The 22,149-nt window shown below is 37.9% G+C and overlaps 1 protein-coding gene across 3 annotated transcripts in view; it reads left to right on the top strand.

Annotated features, from left to right (window-relative positions):
* The window catches only part of RPRD1A (regulation of nuclear pre-mRNA domain containing 1A), a 67,748-nt gene that overhangs the window by 9,728 nt on the left and 35,871 nt on the right, over positions 1 to 22,149 (top strand). For all 3 annotated transcript variants that reach the window (XM_006054975.3, XM_006054974.3, XM_025273507.2), the window contains exons 2-4: positions 17,533 to 17,662; positions 20,469 to 20,575; positions 20,655 to 20,752. In XM_006054975.3, coding sequence (XP_006055037.1) covers positions 17,533 to 17,662; positions 20,469 to 20,575; positions 20,655 to 20,752 — 335 coding nt within the window. The remainder of the gene's footprint in view (positions 1 to 17,532; positions 17,663 to 20,468; positions 20,576 to 20,654; positions 20,753 to 22,149) is intronic.

Raw genomic sequence — 22,149 nt, 5'->3', positions numbered from 1 at the left:
CATGCTTACCTACTGCTAGCTTTCACCAATGGTAATATCACGGACAACTAGTTTTTAAAAAAAAAACTCTGATATTATAGATCCTGCAAAACATCACAGCTGTGGTATTGACATTGATACAGTCAAAATATGGAACATACTCATCACCACGAGCAACCCCTCGTGTTGCCTTTTAGCTACATCCACCTCAATCCCAACACACCCTTGTTTAATCCTAGTTGATCAAATTTTTCTTTATAAATTATGTTTTTAGTGTTAGGTTTAAGAACTCTGATTAGACCTGTTTTTCCAAAGAGCTTTTTCCCCAGTGTTTTGTTGAAAAATATTTATACTTTTGCATTTAAGTCCATAATCCATTTTGAGTTAATTTTTATAAAAGATGTAAAATTTAGATCAAGGTTTAAATGATCTAGTATCATTTGTTGAAAAAGCAGACTATCTTTCCTTTATTGAATTGCTTTGCTCCTTTGTCAAAATTGACTTGAGCGTATTTGTGTGATTCTCTTTCTGGGTTCTCTGGCCTAGTCCATTGATCCACATGTGTCTCCTTTCACCAGTGCCACAGTTAATCTTTATTACTCTGTTAGCTATATGACAAGTCTTGAAATTGGGTAGATTGATTCCTTGCAGAATTGTTTTAGCTCTTCTGGTTCTTTTGCCTTTCTCAATGGATTTCAGAATAATCTGGTCTATATCAATAAAGATTATTTTGCTTAAAGTTTTTGATAAGGGTTGCATTAATCCAGTTTAGGGAGAATTGACACCTTAATTATGTCACTTCTAATCCAGGAATATAGTATATTTCTCCATTTATTTATAATTTTTGATTTCTATAACTGTCAAATAGCTTTCAGTACACAAGTCCTGTGTTTTGTTATATTTACATTTAAATATATTGATTATTTGGAGCAATTTAAAAGGATATTGTATTTTTAATTTTACATATTTATTGCTAATATATTGAAATACATATTTCACTATGAAAGGCTGTATATTGTCACCCTGCTCATTTAACTTATATGCAGAGTACATCATGCAAAACGCCGGGCTGAATGAAGCTCAAGCTGGAATCAAGATTGCCGAGAGAAATATCAACAACCTCAGATATGCAGATGACACCACCCTTATGGCAGAAAGCGAAGAAGAACTAAACAGCCTCTTGATGAAAGTGAAAGTGAAAAGCAAAAAAGTTGATTTAAAACTCAACATTCAAAAAACAATCATGGCATCCGGTCCCATCACTTCATGGCAAATAGATGGGAAAACAGTGGAAACAGTGAGAGACTTTCTTTTTCTGGGCTCCAAAATCACTGCAGATGGTGACTGCAGCCATGAAATTAAAAGACGCTTGCTCCTTGGAAGAAAAGCTACGACCAACCTAGACAGCATATTAAAAAGTAGAGACATTTCTTTGCCAACCAAGGTCCATCTTGTCAAGGCTATGGTTTTTCCAGTAGTCATGTATGGATGTGAGAGTTGGACTATAAAGAAAGCTGAGTGCCAAAGAATTGATGCTTTTGAACTGTGGTGTTGGAGAAGACTATTGAGAGTCCCTTGGACTGAAAGGAGAGCCAACCAGTCAAATGCTACAGGAAATCAGTCCTGAATATTCATTGGAAGGACTAATGCTGAAGCTGAAACTCCAATACTTTGGCCACCTGATGTGAAGAACTGTCTCATTGGAAAAAACCCTGATGCTGGGAAAGATTGAAGGCGGGAGGAGAAGAGGACAACAGAGGATGAGATGGTTGGATAGCATCACTGACTCAATGGACATGAGTTTGAGTAAACTCTGGGAGTTGGTGATGGACAAGGAAGCCTGGTGTGCTGCAGTCCATGGGGTTGATGTGGATAGACCTTGAGGACATAATGCTACATGAAATAAATCAGGGAAAGACTGTACGATCTCATATGTTGAATCTTTCTTTCTTTTTTTTTTTTTTTTTAAAAGGCCATATACCCAAACTCATAGAAAAAGAAATCAGATTTGTAGTTGCTAAAGGTAGAAGATGGTCAAAAGGTACAAACTAAGTTTTAAGATAAATAAATAGTAGGGATGTAATGTATAAAATGATGACTGTAATTAACATTGCTGTATGCAAAATGGTTGTCTGGGGAAGCCTTACAAATAGCTGTGAAAAGAAGAGAAGAGAAAAGCAAAGGAGAAAAGGAAAGATAAAAGCATCTCAATGCAGAGTTCCAGAGAATAGCAAGGAGAGATAAGAAAGCCCTGCTCAGTGATCAATGCAAAAAAAAATAGAGGAAAACAACAGAATGGTAAAGACTAGAGATCTCTTCAAGAAATTAGAGATACCAAGGGAACATTTCATGCAAAGATGGGCTCGATAAAGGACAGAAATGGTATGGACCTAACAGAAGCAGAGGATATTAAGAAGAGGTGGCAAGAATACACAGAACTGTACAAAAAAGATCTTCATGATCCAGATAATCACGATGGTGCACTCACTCACCTAGAGCCAGACATCCTGGAATGTGAAGTCAAGTAGGCCTTAGGAAGCAGCATTATGAACAAAGCTAGTGGAGGTGATGGAATTCCAGTTGAGCTATTTCAAATCCTGAAAGATGATGCTGTGAAAGTGCTGCACTCAATATGCCAGCAAATTTGGAAAACTCAGCAGTGGCCACAGTACTGGAAAAGGTCAGTGTTCATTCCAATCCCAAAGAAAGGCAATGCCAAAGAATGCTCAAACTACCGCACAATTGCACTCATCTCACACGCTAGTAAAGTAATGCTCAAAATTCTCCAAGCCGGGCTTCAGCAGTATGTGAACCGTGAACTTCCAGATTTCAAGCTGGTTTTAGAAAAGGCAGAGGAACCAGAGACCAAATTGCCAACATCTGCTGGATCATGGACAAAGCAAGAGAGTTCCAGAAAAACTTCTATTTCTGCTTTATTGACTATGCCAAAGCCTTTGACTGTGTGGATCACAATAAACTATGGAAAGTTCTTCAAGAGATGGGAATACCAGACCACCTGACCTGCCTCTTGAGAAACCTGTATGCAGGTCAGGAAGCAACAGTTAGAACTGGACATGGAACAACAGACTGGTTCCAAATAGGAAAAGGAGTACGTCAAGGCTGTATGTATATTGTCACCCTGTTTATTTAACTTATATGCAGAGTACATCATGAGAAACTCTGGGCTGGAGGAAGCACAAGCTGGAATCAAGATTGCCGGGAGAAATATCAATAACCTCAGATATGCAGATGACACCACCCTTATGGCAGAAAGTGAAGAGGAACTAAAAAGCCTGTTGATGAAAGTGAAAGAGGAGAGTGAAAAAGTTGGTTTAAAGCTCAACATTCAGAAAACGAAGATCATGGCATCTGGTCCCATCACTTCATGGCAAATAGATGGGGAAACAGTGGAAACAGTCCACTGTTTATTTTTCTGGGCTCCAAAATCACTGCAGATGGTGATTGCAGCCATGAAATTGAAAGATGCTTACTCCTTGGAAGGAAAGTTATGACCCCATAGCATGTATCTAGTTATGACTAGATAGCATATTGAAAAGCAGAGGCAATACTTTGCCAACAAAGGTCCATCTAGTCAAGGCTATGGTTTTTCCTGTGGTCATGTATGGATGTGAGAGTTGGACTGTGAAGAAGGCTGAGTGCCGAAGAATTGATGCTTTTGAACTGTGGTGTTGGAGAAGACTCTTGAGAGTCCCTTGGACTGCAAGGAGATCCAACCAGTCCATTCTAAAGGAGATCAGCCCTGGGATTTCTTTGGAAGGACTGATGCTAAAGCTGAAACTCCAATACTTGGGCCACCTCATGCAAAGAGTTGACTCATTGGGAAAGACTCTGATGCTGGGAGGGATTGGGGGCAGGAGGAGAAGGGGACGACAGAGGATGAGATGGCTGGATGGCATCACCGACTCGATGGACATGAGTCTGAGTGAACTCCGGGAGTTGGTGATGGACAGGGAGGCCTGGTGTGCTGCGATTGATGGGATCGCAAAGAGTCGGACACGACTGAGCGACTGAACTGAACTGATTGATGGTGGCTCAGGTGGTAAAGCATCCGCCTGCAATGTGGGAGACCCGGGTTTGATCCCTGGGTTGGAAGATTTCCTGGAGAATGGAATGGCTACCCACTCCAGTATTCTGGCCTGGATAATTCCACAGACAGAGGAGCTGGCAGTCTACAGTCCATGGGGCGGCAAAGAGTCGGACACGACTGAGTGACTAACAGTTTAGTATGGTATATATGACAGTGTTAAGAAAGTAAAGCCCAAGAGGTCTCATCAGAAGGAGAAAAAAAGTTTTTTTTTCTTTTCTTTTTTTGCATTTATATGAGATGACAGATTTTAACTTAATTGTGGTAGTCAGTTCATGGTATATGTAAGCCATTGTGCTGTACTCCTTAAATGATACAGTGCTTTGTGTCAGTTGCATCTCAAAAAACCAGGGTAGGGGAAGCAGCTTTATTTTTTTGTGTCACTTTCATTTATTTCTGCTTCTACTTTTTTTTATTTCTCCCTATTTCCTTGTTTTATGAATTTATTTTTATTTTGTTCTTATTGTAGGTTTTAGAGGTGAGAGCTTAGATTATTGACTTTAGACTTGTTCATCTTTTCCAGTGTGTGCATTTAGTGCTGCAAGTTTCTCTCAATACTGCTTCAGCTTTATTCCAGAAATTTTGAATTTTCAGCATATTTGCATAAGCTAGTTGAAGCATTTATATGATGGCTGTCTTAAAATTTTTTATCAATTCTCAAGTCTCTGTCATCTTTGTATTGACATCTATTGATTGTCTTTTTTTTTTCGTTCAGTTTGAGATCTTGATGCTTGGTATGGTGGATTTTGTGCTTGATCCATAGATTTTTTTTTTTTTGTATTATGTTACGAGACTTTGGACCTTATCTAATTCTATTTTAGCTGGGTGTCTCTGACACTACCCCATCAGGGGCGGGAGGTCTTTTTCATTACTGTTGGGTGTGAGTGGGGGTTTTAGCTTCCCGTGAGACTTAGCCTGCTACCACAGATGTTAGGGGTGAATGGGTGGGCCCAGTAGTGCTGGACCATGGTGGAGGTCCTGACTTTCCACTAGTCCTTCTGTGACACCACCCCAGTGAGGACTGCCTCCCTGCTGCTGGGTGGGGTGGAAGCCCAGGCTCTCTACTCTGCTGTCTCTGACACCACTCTGGAGAGGTGTTATGCTCCACATTACAGGCTTTACTGGTGTGGGTGTGAGTGGGGCCACTGATTCTGTTTTCTTTTCCTTTCTGTAGTGTGTTTGGTTGGAGTATGTAGGTTATTTTCTAGAAGTTTTGTCTTTTTAGGCTGCCCTTTTCCTACTCCTTTGACTAGAGCGAGAAAGCTTCTGTTGGGGGGTTTTATATCTGCACCTGTTAGACTTCTGGGTTGCTGGCCTTGTCAGCTTTGAATCTGAGATATCTGAGGCAAAAATGAAAACTCTGGGAACATACCTTGTGTTGAACTCCCAAGGTGTCTAGCCAGTCTGCCTTCTTTTTTTTCTCCTGTGTTTGGTTTATTTATGATGTCCAGGATTTGTAGTTTTACTTGGAGGAGGACTAGAAGAACGTAGGAGAAGGCAATGGCATCCCACTACAGTACTTTTGCCTGGAAAATCCCATGGACGGAGGAGCCTGGTGGGCTGCAGTGCATGGGGTCACTAGAGTCGGACACGACTGAGCGACTTCACTTTCACTTTTCACTTTCATGCATTGGAGAAGGAAATGGCAGCCCACTCCAGTGTTCTTGCCTGGAGAATCCCAGGGACGGGGAAGCCTGGTGGGCTGCCGTCTCTGGGGTCGCACCTAGTCGGACACAACTGAAGCGATTTAGCAGCAGCAGAAGAACGTATGTCTGCTCTATTTTCTCAGAAGCCGAAGTCTCCTACAAATTGGTCTTTATATTGGAATTAGGACACGTTATTTGTTACTCTGAGACTAGTGTTTTCTACCAATATTTTCTTGTCTTTGGTATTATAGGATATTTTCAGGTTTATGTGTTGTGTTAAGTATTTTAATAAGTTTATTTTAATGTAGCTGTATGCCAGGCACTTTTGCTTTTTATTGCTTTAAAGCATGCCTTTATTGTATGTGTTTTAAAATACAATAGTAGGTAAAACTGCTAAGTAAACTTGCTTGCAAAGAGGTCAGTTACCCTCACATTAATCTGTAAGTTCAGAGCAGTCTGTGAGAAATTTAACTCTAATTCTGTAAATCTTTGGAAAACATGAATGTGCAGGAAGAGCCATGGCAGTTTTTGTCTTGAGAATTTTGACAGTTTTGACTGGAAAACAGTAATAGAAATAGTATGCCCTTCTCAGTATCCATGGAGACTGTAAAGACATGGAATGAGCCGAGTATGTTATTGGTACAGGAATAATATATATGGAAGACACAGAGTGGAGATTAGTGAGGCCTATTTTATGTGGGCATTTGGCGAATTAGACGCCTGAAATTCATGGGATAAGAGATAGGATGTGCTGTGTGCTGAGTTGCTTCATTTGTATCCAGCTCTTTATGACTCTATGACTATAGCCTGCCATCTGTTCATGGGGATTCTCGGGGCAAGAATATTGGAGTAGGTTGCCATGCCCTCCTCCAGAGGATCTTCCTGACCCAGGGATTGAACCTGCATGTCTTAAGTCTCCTGCATTGGCAGGCAGGTTCTTTACCACTAACGTCACCTGGGAAGGCCAAAGAGGATATTAACAAGTAATTCTTAGATTCCTAACTAATATCATATATGAAATTAATTCAGTTGAATTACAGATACAGCACTGAAAAGATTCAACTATAGAGTCATCTAAGAAAAAATATATATTTATAATTTCTAGTTTTGGATCATGAATAAAGTATAGGCCATGAGTCATATAGGAAATAGATTTGAACACATAAAAGTATAAAATCCCTGAATGCAGAAAATACCAAGTTTCAGTTTTAAGTAACAGGTTCAGAGAAAATATTTGCACTACCTAAAATAGGAAAAAGCTAATATTTATAACATATAAAATGCTCTTGGGAGTTTTGATAATAAACAGCTCAGTAGAAAAATGGGGAATATGATCTGAATAGGCAATTTACAAAAGAAGGAAAATAAATAAATCAGTTTTAGTAGTATATAGGGAATTACAAATAAAAACACAATCATTTTACTCTGGGGAGATTGGCAGAGATCTTAAATAGTAATAGTAGTATGTTGATGATGTAGAGAAATGAACATTTTTATGTGGTTAGGAGTTCAAGCAGTTGCCCTCTTTGGTGGGCAGCCTGACAATGTCTGTCAAAATTTAAACAACATGCCTTTTAACCTATTACCTCTGCCTGTTAGAATCTATCCTGTAGACATACTTGCTCAGGTTTACAAAGATAGAAGATATTAAAGATTTGAAACAACATATATATGTGTCACGTGACTACAGTTGAGTCACTCAGTTGTGTCCAACTCTTTGCGACCACATGGACTGCAGCACGCCACGCTTCCTGTCCATCACCAACTCCCGGAGTCTACTCAAACTTATGTTCATCGTGTCGGTAATGCCATCCAACCATCTTAACCTCTCTTGTCTCCTGCTCCTCCTGCCTTCAATCTTTCCCAGCATCGGGGTCTTTTCAAATGAGTCAGTTCTTCGCATCAGTTGGCTAAAGTATTGGAGTTTCAGTCTCAGCATCAGTCCTTTCAATGAATACCCAGGACTGGTCTCCTTCAGGATGGACTGGTTGGATCTCCTTGCAGTCCAAGGGACTCTCAAGAGTCTTCTCCAACACCACAGTTAAAAAGCATCAACTAAGTAGTTATTAAAAGGAATGAGGCTCCTAAAGAGTTTGGTGACAGATCTGTTTATGAATACAAAAATGCTTTGGATATTTAAAGTGTGAAAAAACTGCAAAACATTATGTATAGTGTGATCTTATTGAAGAAAAACATCCTCTGTTGGGTATCTGTGGACATGTGAATGAGTATATGGTATTTGCAAAGGCACAGTTAATGGTGTGAAAAGGATACACTATAATAATGAGCTCATTCATGATAAGGGGGTGGAGATGAAAGATTTCATTTTTTACACTCCAACTTTACTTAGATTTTTAACTGTTTATGATAGACAAAATTATATACAGAAGTAGGAGACAATAAGATTTTGAACTTCAGTGAACCCATCATCCAGCTTCAGCATTATTAATGTTATATCTTTCTAATTTCATCTCCTTAAATCTTCCCTACCCTGATACTTTTTTCCCATATTTTTTTTTTAAAGCAAAACCTAGACTTCAGACCATTTACATATATTTATAATTGATAAAGTAAGCTTTATGTTAAAATTTTAGTATAATAAGAGCTCTGTCACACCTAACAAAGTTAACTTTGTTGACTTAAAAAAATAAAAAAGGTTTTTTTGATCCTAGTTCATGTTCAGTATCCTAGATTCCCTGAAAAATGTCTTTTTGTAGTTAATGTTCAGAACAGAATCCAACAAGGTCCATTTATGATGATATTTGGTGAATAGGTCTCTTAAATTTGTGTTTCCTCCCCCACACACATTTTTTCATGCAGTTTATTTGTTGAGATTATCAGTTGGACTGTATAATTTCCCTCCTTAGGCATTTGACTGATTTCATCCTTATGGTGTCATTCTCAAAGAATACTTTATTGCCTGTTTTATGCACTTCTTGCTGCACCACATTAAGAGATATCTAATGTCAAGTTTGTTTTCTGTTTAAAAGTGAGATTGATCAGGAGATTTAGTTGTTACCATTGTGGATATGTTATAAAGTTCCCTATCACCTTTCACAGGCTTCCCAGATGGAGCAGTGGTAAAGAATCCACCTGCTAATGCAGGAGACTCAGGAGATGTGGATTTGATCTCTGGGTCGGAAAGATCCCCTGGAGGAAGAAATGGCAACCCACTCCACTATTCATCCCATGGACAGAGGAGCCTGGCGGGCTATAGTCCTGGGACCGCAAAGCTCAAACGTGACTGGGCGCACGCACACATGCACCATCACCTTTCTCCAAGTGCTTTAGCAGCTTGTGATGGTAGTTGGTTAGACTCTCTATCAGGAGTTGCAAAATTATGGATTTTTAATTATTTCATTCTTTCTGTGTTTATTATCCAGAGTTCTTTTCTAACAGTGGTTCTCAAAAACATGGGCCTCTGCAGAATCAGTATCACCTGAGTATTTGTTGAAAATGCAAATTCTTGGGTCCTGTCCCAGATCTATCTCAGAAACTGTGTCAGTAGGAACCAGTTATCTGCGTAGTAACAGGCCCTCTAAGTGATTCTGAGCATCTGAAATTTGAGCATTTGTGTATAAGAACTTCCCTTCATCAACCACTGACTCTGGAATACAGTTCACACAGGAAAAAGAGGCTAAATGGCTCATTTCCCCCCCTTTGTCAACTGAATAGCAACCACTTTTTTAAAGTATTTTTTATGAACTTACAGATTTTTAGATGATTATGTTTCAGACCATCGAGTCATCTTTTTGATATTCTTTGGTCAATGGCCGTATCCTGGAGTGTTGCCTATGTCCTTTGGATACAACTCTGGTAGGTTTTAAAATAGACTTCTTACTTTGTATCATGACAAGATGTTACAGGCTCATCTTATGTAGTTCCTGCTTTTGTTAATAAAATATTATTTAGGGATTGTAGTAGGTGTTGATTGATTTTAGTGCATTTCTGAGTGCATTTAATTACTTCAACACTTATTTCATTGGTAAATGGGGATAATTACTCTGTGTAGGGTTGTTTTGAAGATTAAAAGAGATATGTAATTAACTTTTAGAATAGTGCCTAGGTCTTAAGAAACTTAGTATTATTTTAAAGATATTATTTTTAGTAGGCCAAAAAAGTTTTAGTTTCAGTTCCACTCTATATGCATAATGTGAACAAACAATGTGACATGTATTCTTTAGATCTTTTCCAGTTTGCATTGTCTTTTATAGTGGTACAGTGGTCTTGGGTGGAGTTTGTGCTTTGAAAGAGCAGCAAGTCCACACTACTCAGGAGCCCTTTTCAGTATGTGGCTCACGTGCATCATTTAATATATAGCTCAAGTGTTTCCCTGTTATGACAGTTCTGTTTTGGTAATTCTGAATCCCCTTTAGATTCTTGATCTTCCCCCAAAGTAAAGCTATCTACTGTGTGTGTGCATATGTTTAATTCAATAATATGTCTTAGATATCTTTCTATATTTGTATATAAATCTATTTCAGTTTTTAATAGCTGTAGACTATGGATTATATGAATATATCATGATTTATCTAATTTTGTTTTGTGTTGTTTGGTGAATATCCTTCATGGTTTTTTGTGCATTTATGAGAAGATACCACAAGATAAAGTCCTAAAAGGGAAATTTGCAGGGTGAAGGGATTTGTGCATTTACATTTTTCATAGGTATTGCCAAATTATTTTTGTAAAAATTCACACTAATTTAAATTTTAATCATGTTTGAAGGTATTTAAAGAGGATAATCTTAACTCATAATCTTGCCAACTTTAGTGTCAGACTTTGGTCTTGATGGCTTTAATTGATTAACATTTGTAGTTCTTTGACCTTCCCATTCACACTGTTTGCTTATTTTTCTGTGGGGTTATGATTTGCAGGAACTCTAGAATGGAGGAAGGGGAAAGGAAAATATTTGAACTGAATACATTGAAAATAAAGAGTAGCTGTATCTGTAAGAAAGTTCTTCTTTTCGTAATGTGAATTTGAAGTTGAGGTTTCTGAGAATAGTGTAATTGCATTCCCCTTTCAGCTTTCAGGGTGAGGTTAAGACCAGAAGCTAAGTTAGTAGAACAAATAATTACAGACATAAAGGTTTAGCCCAAAATTTATTGATTTAGTGAATGTTGAGTAAATTATGACTTAGCTGCTGGGCTTGATTCCATAGATTGGTGGATGAGCCTGGCAATTGTTACTTCGATGGAATTAGTTGGGAAGCACAAGATTAAATAAAAACAGTTAAATGGTTGGAATAAATGCTCCATAGGAAAAGTATGAGGTGGCATGACAGCATATCAGGATTGCCTCACCAGTGTGTGGTGGGTGGTCAGAAAAACCAGAGGAACCCGTTTCACTGAGGTCTAAAGCAGGAGTAGGAGTCCAGGAAGTTCGGGCTTGAAGAAGGAATAGTGTTGAGGTGGAGTTAGATCTTTCTGGGCCTTTGGTTGTGTTAAGGATTTAAAATGTATCTGGAGAACAATAGAAAATCTTGGAAGGATTTTAAGCAAGGCATGGGCTACCAAAAGTCTGAAGCATCCTGGCAGTGATACAGGAATACGCCGGCGCTATCCATTTTTCACCCACCTCACCTGTTAAGAAGCAGCCATCTGTGTCTGACTGAACTCTTTGTCCCATCTGGGATAGATAGAATCCATTCAAGAATCACCTGCTGGTTTTGCATTTTCTGTGGCAAAGAATATTACTAAGTAACTTCTGCCTTATAACCACCTAGCCATCCATATGAACATGTTTTCTGGTCTGTGAATCAGTTTATCTCGGAAATAAGTGAGGCTGTCCAACAATTAGTACATCTTTAGTAGATTTTTGTTTCAAGATAATGGGTTTTCTTATTTCCTTCTGTAAGAATTGCACTGATACTCATTATTTTGTGTGTATATGTATACATGCATGTGTATGTAATATTTTTTTATTAATTTTTTTTGCTGCTTCTCTATATAGAAGACGTCTCTTAGAAAGAAAATTCTTAACGTTTATAGATAACAAAAAAATGTTTTTAGCTAATTATTGTGTTTATCAGCATTATCATCTACTGTGGTTGTAAATTTCAGTCTCCATAAAACGGTGATTAAATTAGATTATAATATTCTGTATCATATCAAAGCAAGTAGGCATGTGGTCTGAACAGTGTAAGAAAATAAGTAATGATCTTACCATTATCCTAGCTGATTATGAAGAAGTAAAACTAGATTTTGAATTCATTATGAATTAGACTAGATGTCATTTCTGTAATCCTTTGAATAGGTTTGTTTCTTTTTCTTAATTTAATAGCCTGGTCTCATCTTTTTGAAGCTTTGTAACTGATATTTTTTTTGAATTGTTTGTGGGTTTTTTTTTTTTATGATTTTTAAAATGTATTTTTGTCGGCTATGCTGGGTCTTCATTGCCATGCAGGCTTTTCTCTAGTTGCAGCAAGCAGGGGCTTGCTGTAGCTTGGACTGTAGTTGCTGTGCTTGGACTTCTCATTGTGGTGGCTTCTCTTATTGCAGAGCATGGGTTCCCCGGTAAGTGCTTCAGTGGTTGCAGCACTTGGGCCCAGGAGTAGTTGCGGCTCCCAGGCTCGTAGCTGTGGTGCTCGGGCTTAGTTGCTTTGAGGCTTGTGGGATCTTCTGGATCAGGGATCAAACCTGTGTCTCCTGCTTTGACAGGCACATTCTTTACCACTGAGCCACCAGGAAAGCCCTCTTTGTGAATTACTGTGTAACTATTTCTTACTTGTGTGATGAACTGAACTTGCTTTGCCCTTTTTTAAGGTGTATGGCACCCCACTCCAGTACTCTTGCCTGGAAAATCCCATGGATGGAGGAGCCTGGAAGGCTGCAGTCCGTGGGGTTGCTGAGGGTCGGATACGACTGAGCGTCTTCACTTTCACTTTTCACTTTCCTGCATTGGAGAAGGAAATGGCAACCCACTCCAGTGTTCTTGCCTGGAGAATCCCAGGGACGGGGGAGCCTGGTGGGCTGCCGTCTGTGGGGTCACACAAAGTCGGACATGACTGAAGTGACTTAGCAGCAGCAGCTCAACTTTTTAGGTAATACTATGTTTTCACAGATTAGCTCTCAGAATTTAATTATTATTTGTTTTGATGTACCTATTCATATACAAGGGCCCTGGACAAAGGGCTATGCTTAGTACCTGTGTGTGTGCGCACACATGCTCAGTCACATCCAACTCTCTGCACCCCATAGACTGTAGCCCACCAGGCTCCTCTCTCCTTGGGATTTTAAAAGTAGGAATACTGGACTGGGTTGCCATTTCCTTCTCCGAGGGATCTTTCTGACCTAGTGATCAAACGCATGTCTCCTGCATCTCCATGAATTCTTTTCCACTGTGCCACCTGCATCATGGGGAATGCCAGGCTGGATGAAGCACAAGCTGGAATCAAGATTGCCAGGAGAAATATCAATAACCTCAGATATGCAGATAATACCACCCTTATAGCAGAAAGCAAAGAAGAACTAAAGAGTCTTGATAAAAGTGAAAGAGGAGAGTCAAAAAGTTGACTTAAAACTCAACATTTAAAAAACTTAACATCATGACATCCGGTCCCATCACTTTATGGCAAATAGATGGGGAAACAATGGAAACAGTGAGAGATTTTCTTTTTTGGGCTCCAAAAATCACTGCAGAAGTGACTGCAGCCATGAAATTAAAAGACTCTTGCTCCTTGGAAGAAAGGCTATGACCAACCTAGACAGCATATTAAAAAGCAGAGACGTTACTTTGCAAACAAAGGTCCATCTAGTCAAAGCTATGGTTTTTCCAGTAGTCATGTATGGATGTGAGAGTTGGACTATAAAGAAAGCTGAGCACCAAAGAATTGATGCTTTTGAACTGTGGTGTTGGAGAAGACTCTTGAGAGTCCCTTGGACTGCAAGGAGATCCAACCAGGCCATCCTAGAGGAAATCAGTCCTGAATATTCATTCGAAGGACTAATGCTGAAGCTGAAACTCTTAATACTTTGGCCACCTGATGCAAAGAACTGACTTATTTGAAAAGACCCTGATGCTAGGAAAGATTGAAGGCAGGAGGAGAAGGGGACGATAGAGGATGAGATGGTTGGATAGCATCACTGACTTGATGGACATGAGTTTGGGCAAACTGCGGGAGTTGGTGATGGACAGGGCAACCTGGCATGCTACAGTCCATGGGATTGCAAAGAGTCAGACCCGACAGAGCAACTGAACTGAACTGTGCCACCTGGGAAGCTTTATGCTTAGTACCTACAGGAGCTTAAAATTTTGTTTGGTGAGGTGAGATGTAAGAAAATGATTTCTCACAGTATGTTGACTGGTCCTTATTCGGCTTATGCTTCACTGGTGCAAACATAGTGGGGCACACAGACTAAGTGAAGTGAGGTGAAAGGCACCCGGTCAGATCCGACTCTGCCACCCCATGGACTATACAGTCCATGGGTTTCTCCAGGCCGGAATACTGGAGTGGGTAGACTGACTGCGATAGAATACTGAGTTTATGGTTGCTGTCAGTGTTGGTGTCATGTATCAGTGGAGAGAGAATTTTAAAAAATGAACTCACATAGTCACATGACCTATCTTGTGCCAGTTTTTATGTTGCAAAGTCCTGATTGAACAGGAAAGATTATTTTTGGTCTAAACTCAGCATGGCACACAGCAAATATTAAATAAACATGAGTTAAACTGAATGGAAGATTGGGAAAATTGGTGTCTTTACAGGGAGCCCTATGAACGGTAAAACCATAGGAATTGATTAGGTCTGACCCATTATTTAGCCTTATATTCTGTTGCCAATAGAGTTCTTTAAGAAATTATGAAATGGCTTGTTTGCCCTGTTGTTAGCTTTGTGTGTTTTAGAAACAATTTATGGATCTGTTATTTACAATTTATAAAAAAATTCATTTGAAAATAATGTGATTTCTTCTGGGAATTGCTTATTGTAAGCAAGTAATTTGTTCCATTAGTTTATTATTTGTTCTACGTAAAGTTTTAAATGGCAGTACATTTTTTTCCCCCTGAAAATTTGGAGAAGGGTATAATTTATGGCAGTTTCTAGGTAGTTCTCATATTTTGGTGTGGTTTCCACCAGGGAAAAAATGAAAATAATGTCTTGGTATTTGGACCCCATACTATAAAGTTGTGCTCCTGGTACAGAGTTCATCCTTTGGAATATACTGGGAAATGTATGTTGAAATCTTGTAAATTTTTTCTTTAGTGTACATTGCAGAAAATGATTCTGAATTATTTTCAAGAGATTAGTCACTCACAAATTTTAAAAATTGTAAAATATATACTTTAAAATTTTTGTGGTAAAATAAACATAAAATTGAACACTTTAATCATTTTTAAGTGTGAAGTTTTAGTGGTATTAAGTATATTTATACTGTTGTGTAACTGTCATTAACATACATCTCTAGAACTCTTTTCCTCTTATAAAATTGGAACTCTATCCCCATTAAACAGTAATTCTCTGTATCTCCCTCTTCTTAGCCCCTGACAGCCACCGTTCTACTTTGTCTATGAATTTGACTATTCTAAGTACCTGATATAAATGCGATCATACAGTGTATGTCTTTTTGTGGCAGGCTTGTTCACTTAACATAACGTGCACTGTGTGTGCTTGGTCGCTCAGTCATGTTTGACTCTTTGTGACCCCATGGACTGTAGCCTGCCAGGCTCCACTGTCCATGGGGATTCTCCAGGCAAGAATACTGGAGTGGGTTGCCATGCCCTCCTCCAGGGGATCATCCCATCTCAGGGATGGAACCCAGGTCTCACTCACTGCAGGTGTATTCTTTACTGTCTGAGCATTGTAGCTCGTGTCAGAATGTTCTTTCTTTTTCACACCGAGTAGTAGTCTATTCGTATTTATATATCACGTTTTGCTTATCCATTCCTCTATTGACAGACACTTGGATTATTTCACCTTTTAGCTGTTGTGAATAATACTGTTAACATTCTGAAACATTTTGGTTGAGTTGCTGTTAAATCTTCTCAAAAAGTCATACCCACTTTCATTTATGACAGGAGGCATAGTCCAGTTGTTAATGTTAAGAGGAAATGCTTTGGAGTTGGACTTTAGGAATTCAAATCATGACTGATCCCTTCCTGGCTAATTTACGGCGGGCAGATAACCTTTTTGATGTCTATTTTTGTTCAACTGCCAAATGCAAATAATAATGATACTTTACATTATTTGGATTAAATTAGGTTTTATATATATATTAAAGTGCTAAGAACAAATTTGAGTATTTAAATTCTTTTTGATGTCAAGAATGCAAATACTTGGATTAATACTTTTAATATTTAGATTAAATAAGGCCTTTTGTTTGTGTGAGGTTTTCTGTGGGCAAAGGTTAGGATTTTTTTTTTTAAAGATAAGGTTGAATACTGGAAATTTACTATTATAATCTTCATAGGAAAGGATCTTGGTATCTTAATCAGTTGTCCTCTGTGGTTTAGCTGACCAGACAAGAGCCAGAAGAATTAGAAGTTGGTCTCTGTTATTACCATCTCTCCCTTTATCTTTATTCTGTGCCAGCAACTTTCAAAAGCCCAGTAATTGGTAGACTGCAACTTTAGACAGGCAAACCAGGTTATGCAGTCAATGGGCACTACAGGTTTGTAAGGTCTAATCAGTGGTGACTCAATATTTTACAGTCTCTAAAAGAAAAATGTGAACTCAAAAGTGGCTTAAATTTTATATTAAGTACTCATATCTTGAGGACTAAATGCTATCTGGCCAAATATTTGCCTTAAATCCAATAAAGTGGCCCACGTGAATAGTACACTGGATTATCAGTCCTTAGAGTAAGTCCCCTACACCAGCGTAATGTGGATGTCACAAAGTATGCTGTTCGTGAATATAATTGTACAACTTTGAATGATTCCAATTCTAGTAAAATACTACTGTGAAAATAGTATAAGAGGTTGTGTTCAACTAATTTTTCCATATATATATATATATATGAATTTTAAGTCATATTCAGTACTTTTATGCCACTTAACATTTAATCAGTAAAAATGTATTCTGGTTATTGTACCCACAGAATATTGTGAGTAGGGGCGTATTTTTGTCAAGATAAATCAGTTATTTAAGGGCATGTAATCCAAAATGGGAGGATATCTAAACTTTGTCTACTTGGTTTCTCTAACATTTACTCTGTTAGCTTGACAAATATTTATTTCGTAAGTGAAAAAATCTGTAATTGATTGAAGTAATGCCTCTTTCAACCTGTCTTACATTTTGTTCTCTTTTGTTTCATGGTAACTTAATGATTGATTTTTAAATCACTATATGTATTGTCAATAAAATAGTCATAAATTCAGTTAAGATTTAAGGTACCATTTTAATAACATGACCAATCACCATCTTATTTTAAGTGGCTGTATTTCATGTAGTGTTTAATAGTTTTAATAAAATTTGGTACAGAATAGTCACAGAAATACATTTTTACACAGATGTGATGATTTCCATGTATACAACTTAATTTGTAACTAATGATAAGATAACCAATCAAAGATAAATGGTTTAGATGACTTAGTAAAACTGTAAGGAAATATTGGCTACCTCTGCCTCATGAGTTCTCTTTTTTCTCTTCTGTGAGTGATCTTCAGAAACAATAGAGTAGTTATCCCTTAAAGAATATAGACTTGCTGAATTTAGCAGTAGAATGAGAAGCTAGGGTTGAACCTAATATACAAAGGCTAGTAAGTTTGTTGTAATTCTCAAACTGCTTAATTTCAGGTATAGAGGAAGTGTGTCTCAGTTAAGTTGAGTGTATTTTAATTAGTTTGTGTTGTTTTTTTTTCCAGCCAAACCGAACAGGAAGCTTACTTTTCTCTACCTAGCTAATGATGTCATTCAGAACAGCAAAAGGAAGGGGCCAGAGTTTACAAAAGATTTTGCACCAGTTATAGTGGAGGCTTTTAAGCACGTTTCAAGGTATGATAATTGTTTTGGGTACTAGGTAATCTGTTGTAAATGTCTAATATGTCCTTTTGCTAAAACTTGTCTTAAGACATTAAAATAAAAAAATAAGTTGTATTTCTTTGAAGTTTTCATTTGAGAAGACTTACCAGTGATGGCATTTATAAATGTGTTAAATACCTGTGTGAAGGAAAAGGTTTTGCTTAGGTGGGCATTTGGAGTTCACCTGTTTCTTTAGTGACCAAAAGCAACTGCCATATTGAAATGAAGTTTATTAAGAGTGAATAAGTGTGTTGAATTGAAAATTTGTGTGCTTATAATGATCAATCTTCCAACTAGTATTTCTGAAAAAACTTACCCCTTTCTGTCGTATTGCATATAATGATTTTAATGTTTTCTGGTGTGTGGGTATGTGTCACAACATTTTTAAATGCTTTGTTAATACAGAATATTTAAAATAATCACAAGCCTGTTGAAAATGTTGCTATAGAAAAATTCTGAAGGTAGAAGTCTGTGCATTTAAAATGCTTATTTCCAAATATTATATGCAAATATTTGGTAGATTACTGGGTAAACATTGGGGTAGGCAATTATATCAGTCTGATTTGTAGAATTCAGTGGTGAATGATGATCTGTGTTGAATGAATGATTTAAGAATGAAAATATACTCACCACATGCCCTGAAGTTTAGTCACAGTAGATGTTTTTTTTTTTTTTTTTTTCAAGAATTACAGAGTGTGAAACACTGCTGTATGTTGCTTTCTTAAATTAATATTATTTATCCTTCAATTTAGATACTGTCTATTACCATGTTTTCAGGTGCTGGTGTTTCTTAGAATTCAGTCCACGGCCTCCTGGTGTCATATTCTTTACTAGTCCTCTGGGTGATTTCATACATTTCATATATTTAGTTATTATCCACACCCTAATAGCTAATAATCTTTGTTCCAGTCCAGTGTTTTTCCTTTTAGTCTTGTAGGTATATCCAGTTGCCTATTGATTTCTAGTTGTATGCTTCCACACATCTGAGACTTAACTGTCTCTTATTGAATTCACAATATCCTTCCTCCCTGTCAAACTTGATCCTTCTCTAGGTTCACTTTCTTGATGAATGGCAACTTCATCTATCCTGATGCCCCTGTGAGAAATTAGGTGTTATTGGGAACTCTCTGTGATACCGTTATTTATAATGTATCACACTGTCCTTTCTCCTTCACTCGCTTTATCCCATATAGTACATATAGTTCTCTTGGTTCTTAGGCTTCCTGTCATTCCAGTTACCATAACGTCATTTCTGAATAATTGCAGTAGCCTCCAGTGTTGTTTAATCCATCTAGGAAACTGTAGCCATAGTTGTAGAACCGACTATAACAGTCTTTTGTCTTTGAGTGGTTCTCGTTTCTCTAGAGGTGAGGTCTGAAGTCCTGAGTAAGGCTTCAGGTGTTCCTTCCCTGGCCCAGTCTACTTCTTCAGACTTGCTCACATTTCTCCTCTTCTTCCCCCCCGCCTCCCCAAACACTATAGTTTATGTAGTTTAAGTTAACTGAACTTTTAGTTCTCTCTGGCTTGGGCTTTTTTTATTTATTGCCTCTTCCTAAAATTCCATAAAATATTTATTGACCATCTACTTTGTGCTGGTCAGTAAGGATACAATAGTGAATGAACTATAAAGTTCTGTTCTAGTGGAGCTTAAATTTCAGTGGATAACAGAATAATACAACTGAATATATCTAAAAATGTCAAAAAAAAAAAAAAGAGATAAGTACTACGAAGAAACATAAAGCAGGGAAGGAGCTCGAGAGTGTGATGACACTTACTTCATGAGGTAAGGATTGACAGTTTGGGGGAACAGAGACTGAAGGGAGGGATGAAAGGGGCCATTTGACTAGCAGGAAAGGATCCTGGGTAGAGAAAACTCGAGGCAGACACAGTGAGACAGCCATGTGCTGGGCATATTTGAGGATCAACAAGATTTGTATTTAGGAAATGTGGTCTAAGAGGTAGCAAGGAAGTAGAACATGCCCAGTTTGTGGCCCAGGGTAAATAAGTCTTTGCTTTTTTCCTTGGTATAATTAGTGGTTCTTAGAGGACTGAGAGCAGTATGAAATGATTTACCTTAGTAGAGAATAGGATGAAGGAGTAGAGCCTGGGAGACCAATGAAAAGGCTGTTACAAAAATCCAGTCGAGATCATAGTGGTTCAGTCTCCAGTGGGAGTGGTGAAGGTGCTGGGAAGTGGTTGGGAGTAGGCTGTTTCCCACTTCTGTGTGTCCAGTCTTCAGAATTCAGAATAAATATATCATTTTTTCAAATACTCTTCCTCCCATGCCTTTCCTTATCTCTCTTGAATTGGGCCATGTCTCTGTTAAACCCATCTTGAACGCTCTGTTCTCTTTTGTGGCTCTTACAAATAACAGCTGCCCTAAAGCTCCATTTGTACCTCCATTGTCAGAGACCATACGTTGATCAGTAAATATTTATTAAATAAGCCTGAAAATCACCTATTGGCAGTCTTCTTAGCTTTATGTTCAGCCCCCGTTAGGTTAGAGGTACTTTCTTGATAGCCCCTTGTCACCAGTACTAGCACTTTCATCATTCTTTTTTAATTTTTTGCTTAATAGTATGTCTCTAAGTTCTTTAAGGGAAGCAGAGAGTATGTCTGTCTTGGTCACTTCACCCTTGAACTGCTGGTCACATAGTGAAACTTAGTAAACATTTGGGCAGCTTTTTTCAGGGAATGGGTGACCATTGTATTTAAAATCACCATTATCTTTGCAATGGCACTGTGCATTTTACTGTTAATGTTTTTATCTTCTCTTTAGTGAAACTGATGAAAGTTGTAAGAAGCACCTTGGAAGAGTGCTATCTATTTGGGAAGAAAGGTCTGTTTATGAAAATGATGTATTAGAACAACTTAAGCAAGCTCTTTGTAAGTATATAATCTTTTATCATTATCTCTTCATTGAAATGTGTTCTCTCATTAAAAGTTAAATGTTCTTTCAACTCAGATGGTGACAAGAAGCCTAGGAAGCGAACGTATGAGCAGATAAAGGTGGATGAGAATGAAAACTGTTCCTCTCTAGGATCTCCAAGTGAACCACCACAGGTAGCAGTTTTTCTCTGTTGAGGGAGTTATATTTCTAGTATTTCATGTAGCCATCAAGCTTTACTAATTTTGCTATTTTATTTCTGTAAATTGACTTATTATAATTCTGGGTACAGGAAACAAGCTATGTGAATAAGTCTTATTTTCTGATTAACCACTTATGTTTAATGTGTGTTGTATATTAGGCAATTATATTTCACATAAAAGTATTTGATTGCTAGGTATAATTAGATCTGGTGAGATATCCACCATTTCAACAGTTTTTTTTTTTAATAAAATGTAAGACTATTTTATTGTTTAAGTATGCTAAAAATTCCATGCATAGAGATAAACAATCTTTTTAAATATTATTGCTTTTAAATGTGTAAAAATGCATGTTAGAGTTAACAAGTATATATTCATATAGTTTTGTGTAACCATATGGAACCATGTAGTTCCATGGTAAAATCAGATGAATTAGAATCATTATCTTAATACTCCATGTCCTCCCAGATTGGTAGAGTATAGCATTTTCTAACCATCAGATGATTCCAAAAAGACATTTTTACCTTAATTATGTGGGCATTGAGTCTTAAAGCTTCCTCCTTCTATGTTTCAAACATATAGGAGGGACAGATAGAATTTTAAAGGAGAAAATGAAGACATAGCCATACTCTTAAAACAAGGTAAATATCTTCATGGGCTACAAATGGTACAGAAACGTAACTCAGTATGGGAGCCAGAATGTGGTTCCTGCTGAGCTTTGGAAGCAGATGTGGTTTGCAGGAATTAGTACCCTGTAGAGTAATAAAAGGAGAAGGCAATGGCAACCCACTCCAGTACTCTTGCCTGGAAAATCCCATGGACGGAGGAGCCTGGTGGGCTGCAGTCCATGGGGTTGCGAAGAGTCTGACATGACTGAGTGACTTCACTTTCACTTTTCACTTTCATGCATTGGAGGAGGAAATGGCAACCCACTCCAATATTCTTGCCTGGAGAATCCCAGGGACAGAGGAGCCTGGTGGGCTACCATCTTTGGGGTTGCACAGAGTCCGACACGACTGAAGTGACTTAGCAGTAGCAGCAACAGAGTGATAAAAACTTAAGTGCTCCATGGACTTGGAGACCTGGACTGAAACTCACTCCAAGAACAGTATTTTATTCCAGTTTTAGTTAAAGGGTCTGACCCTTTCCGGTTCTCCCTGATGAAAGAGTAACCTAAGTTGTACTTGTAGGAGTTTCTGACGTGACTCTTCCCTAGTACTTGTTGTATACAGTGCAATTGCTTTTGGCTTTATAATGACCATTTTCTGGTTAGTTGTATTGCTTAATTCTCAATGGTTCAGAATGGCAAAGATTTCTCTTTATAGGCTCTAATCATTTCATTCTCTTCTGTCAGGAAGTCCTAGGCTAATGTT

The sequence above is a fragment of the Bubalus bubalis genome, chromosome 22 (assembly GCF_019923935.1).
Source record: "Bubalus bubalis isolate 160015118507 breed Murrah chromosome 22, NDDB_SH_1, whole genome shotgun sequence".
Taxonomy (NCBI): Eukaryota; Metazoa; Chordata; class Mammalia; order Artiodactyla; family Bovidae; genus Bubalus; species Bubalus bubalis.
This window is presented reverse-complemented; position numbering and strand designations above follow the sequence as displayed.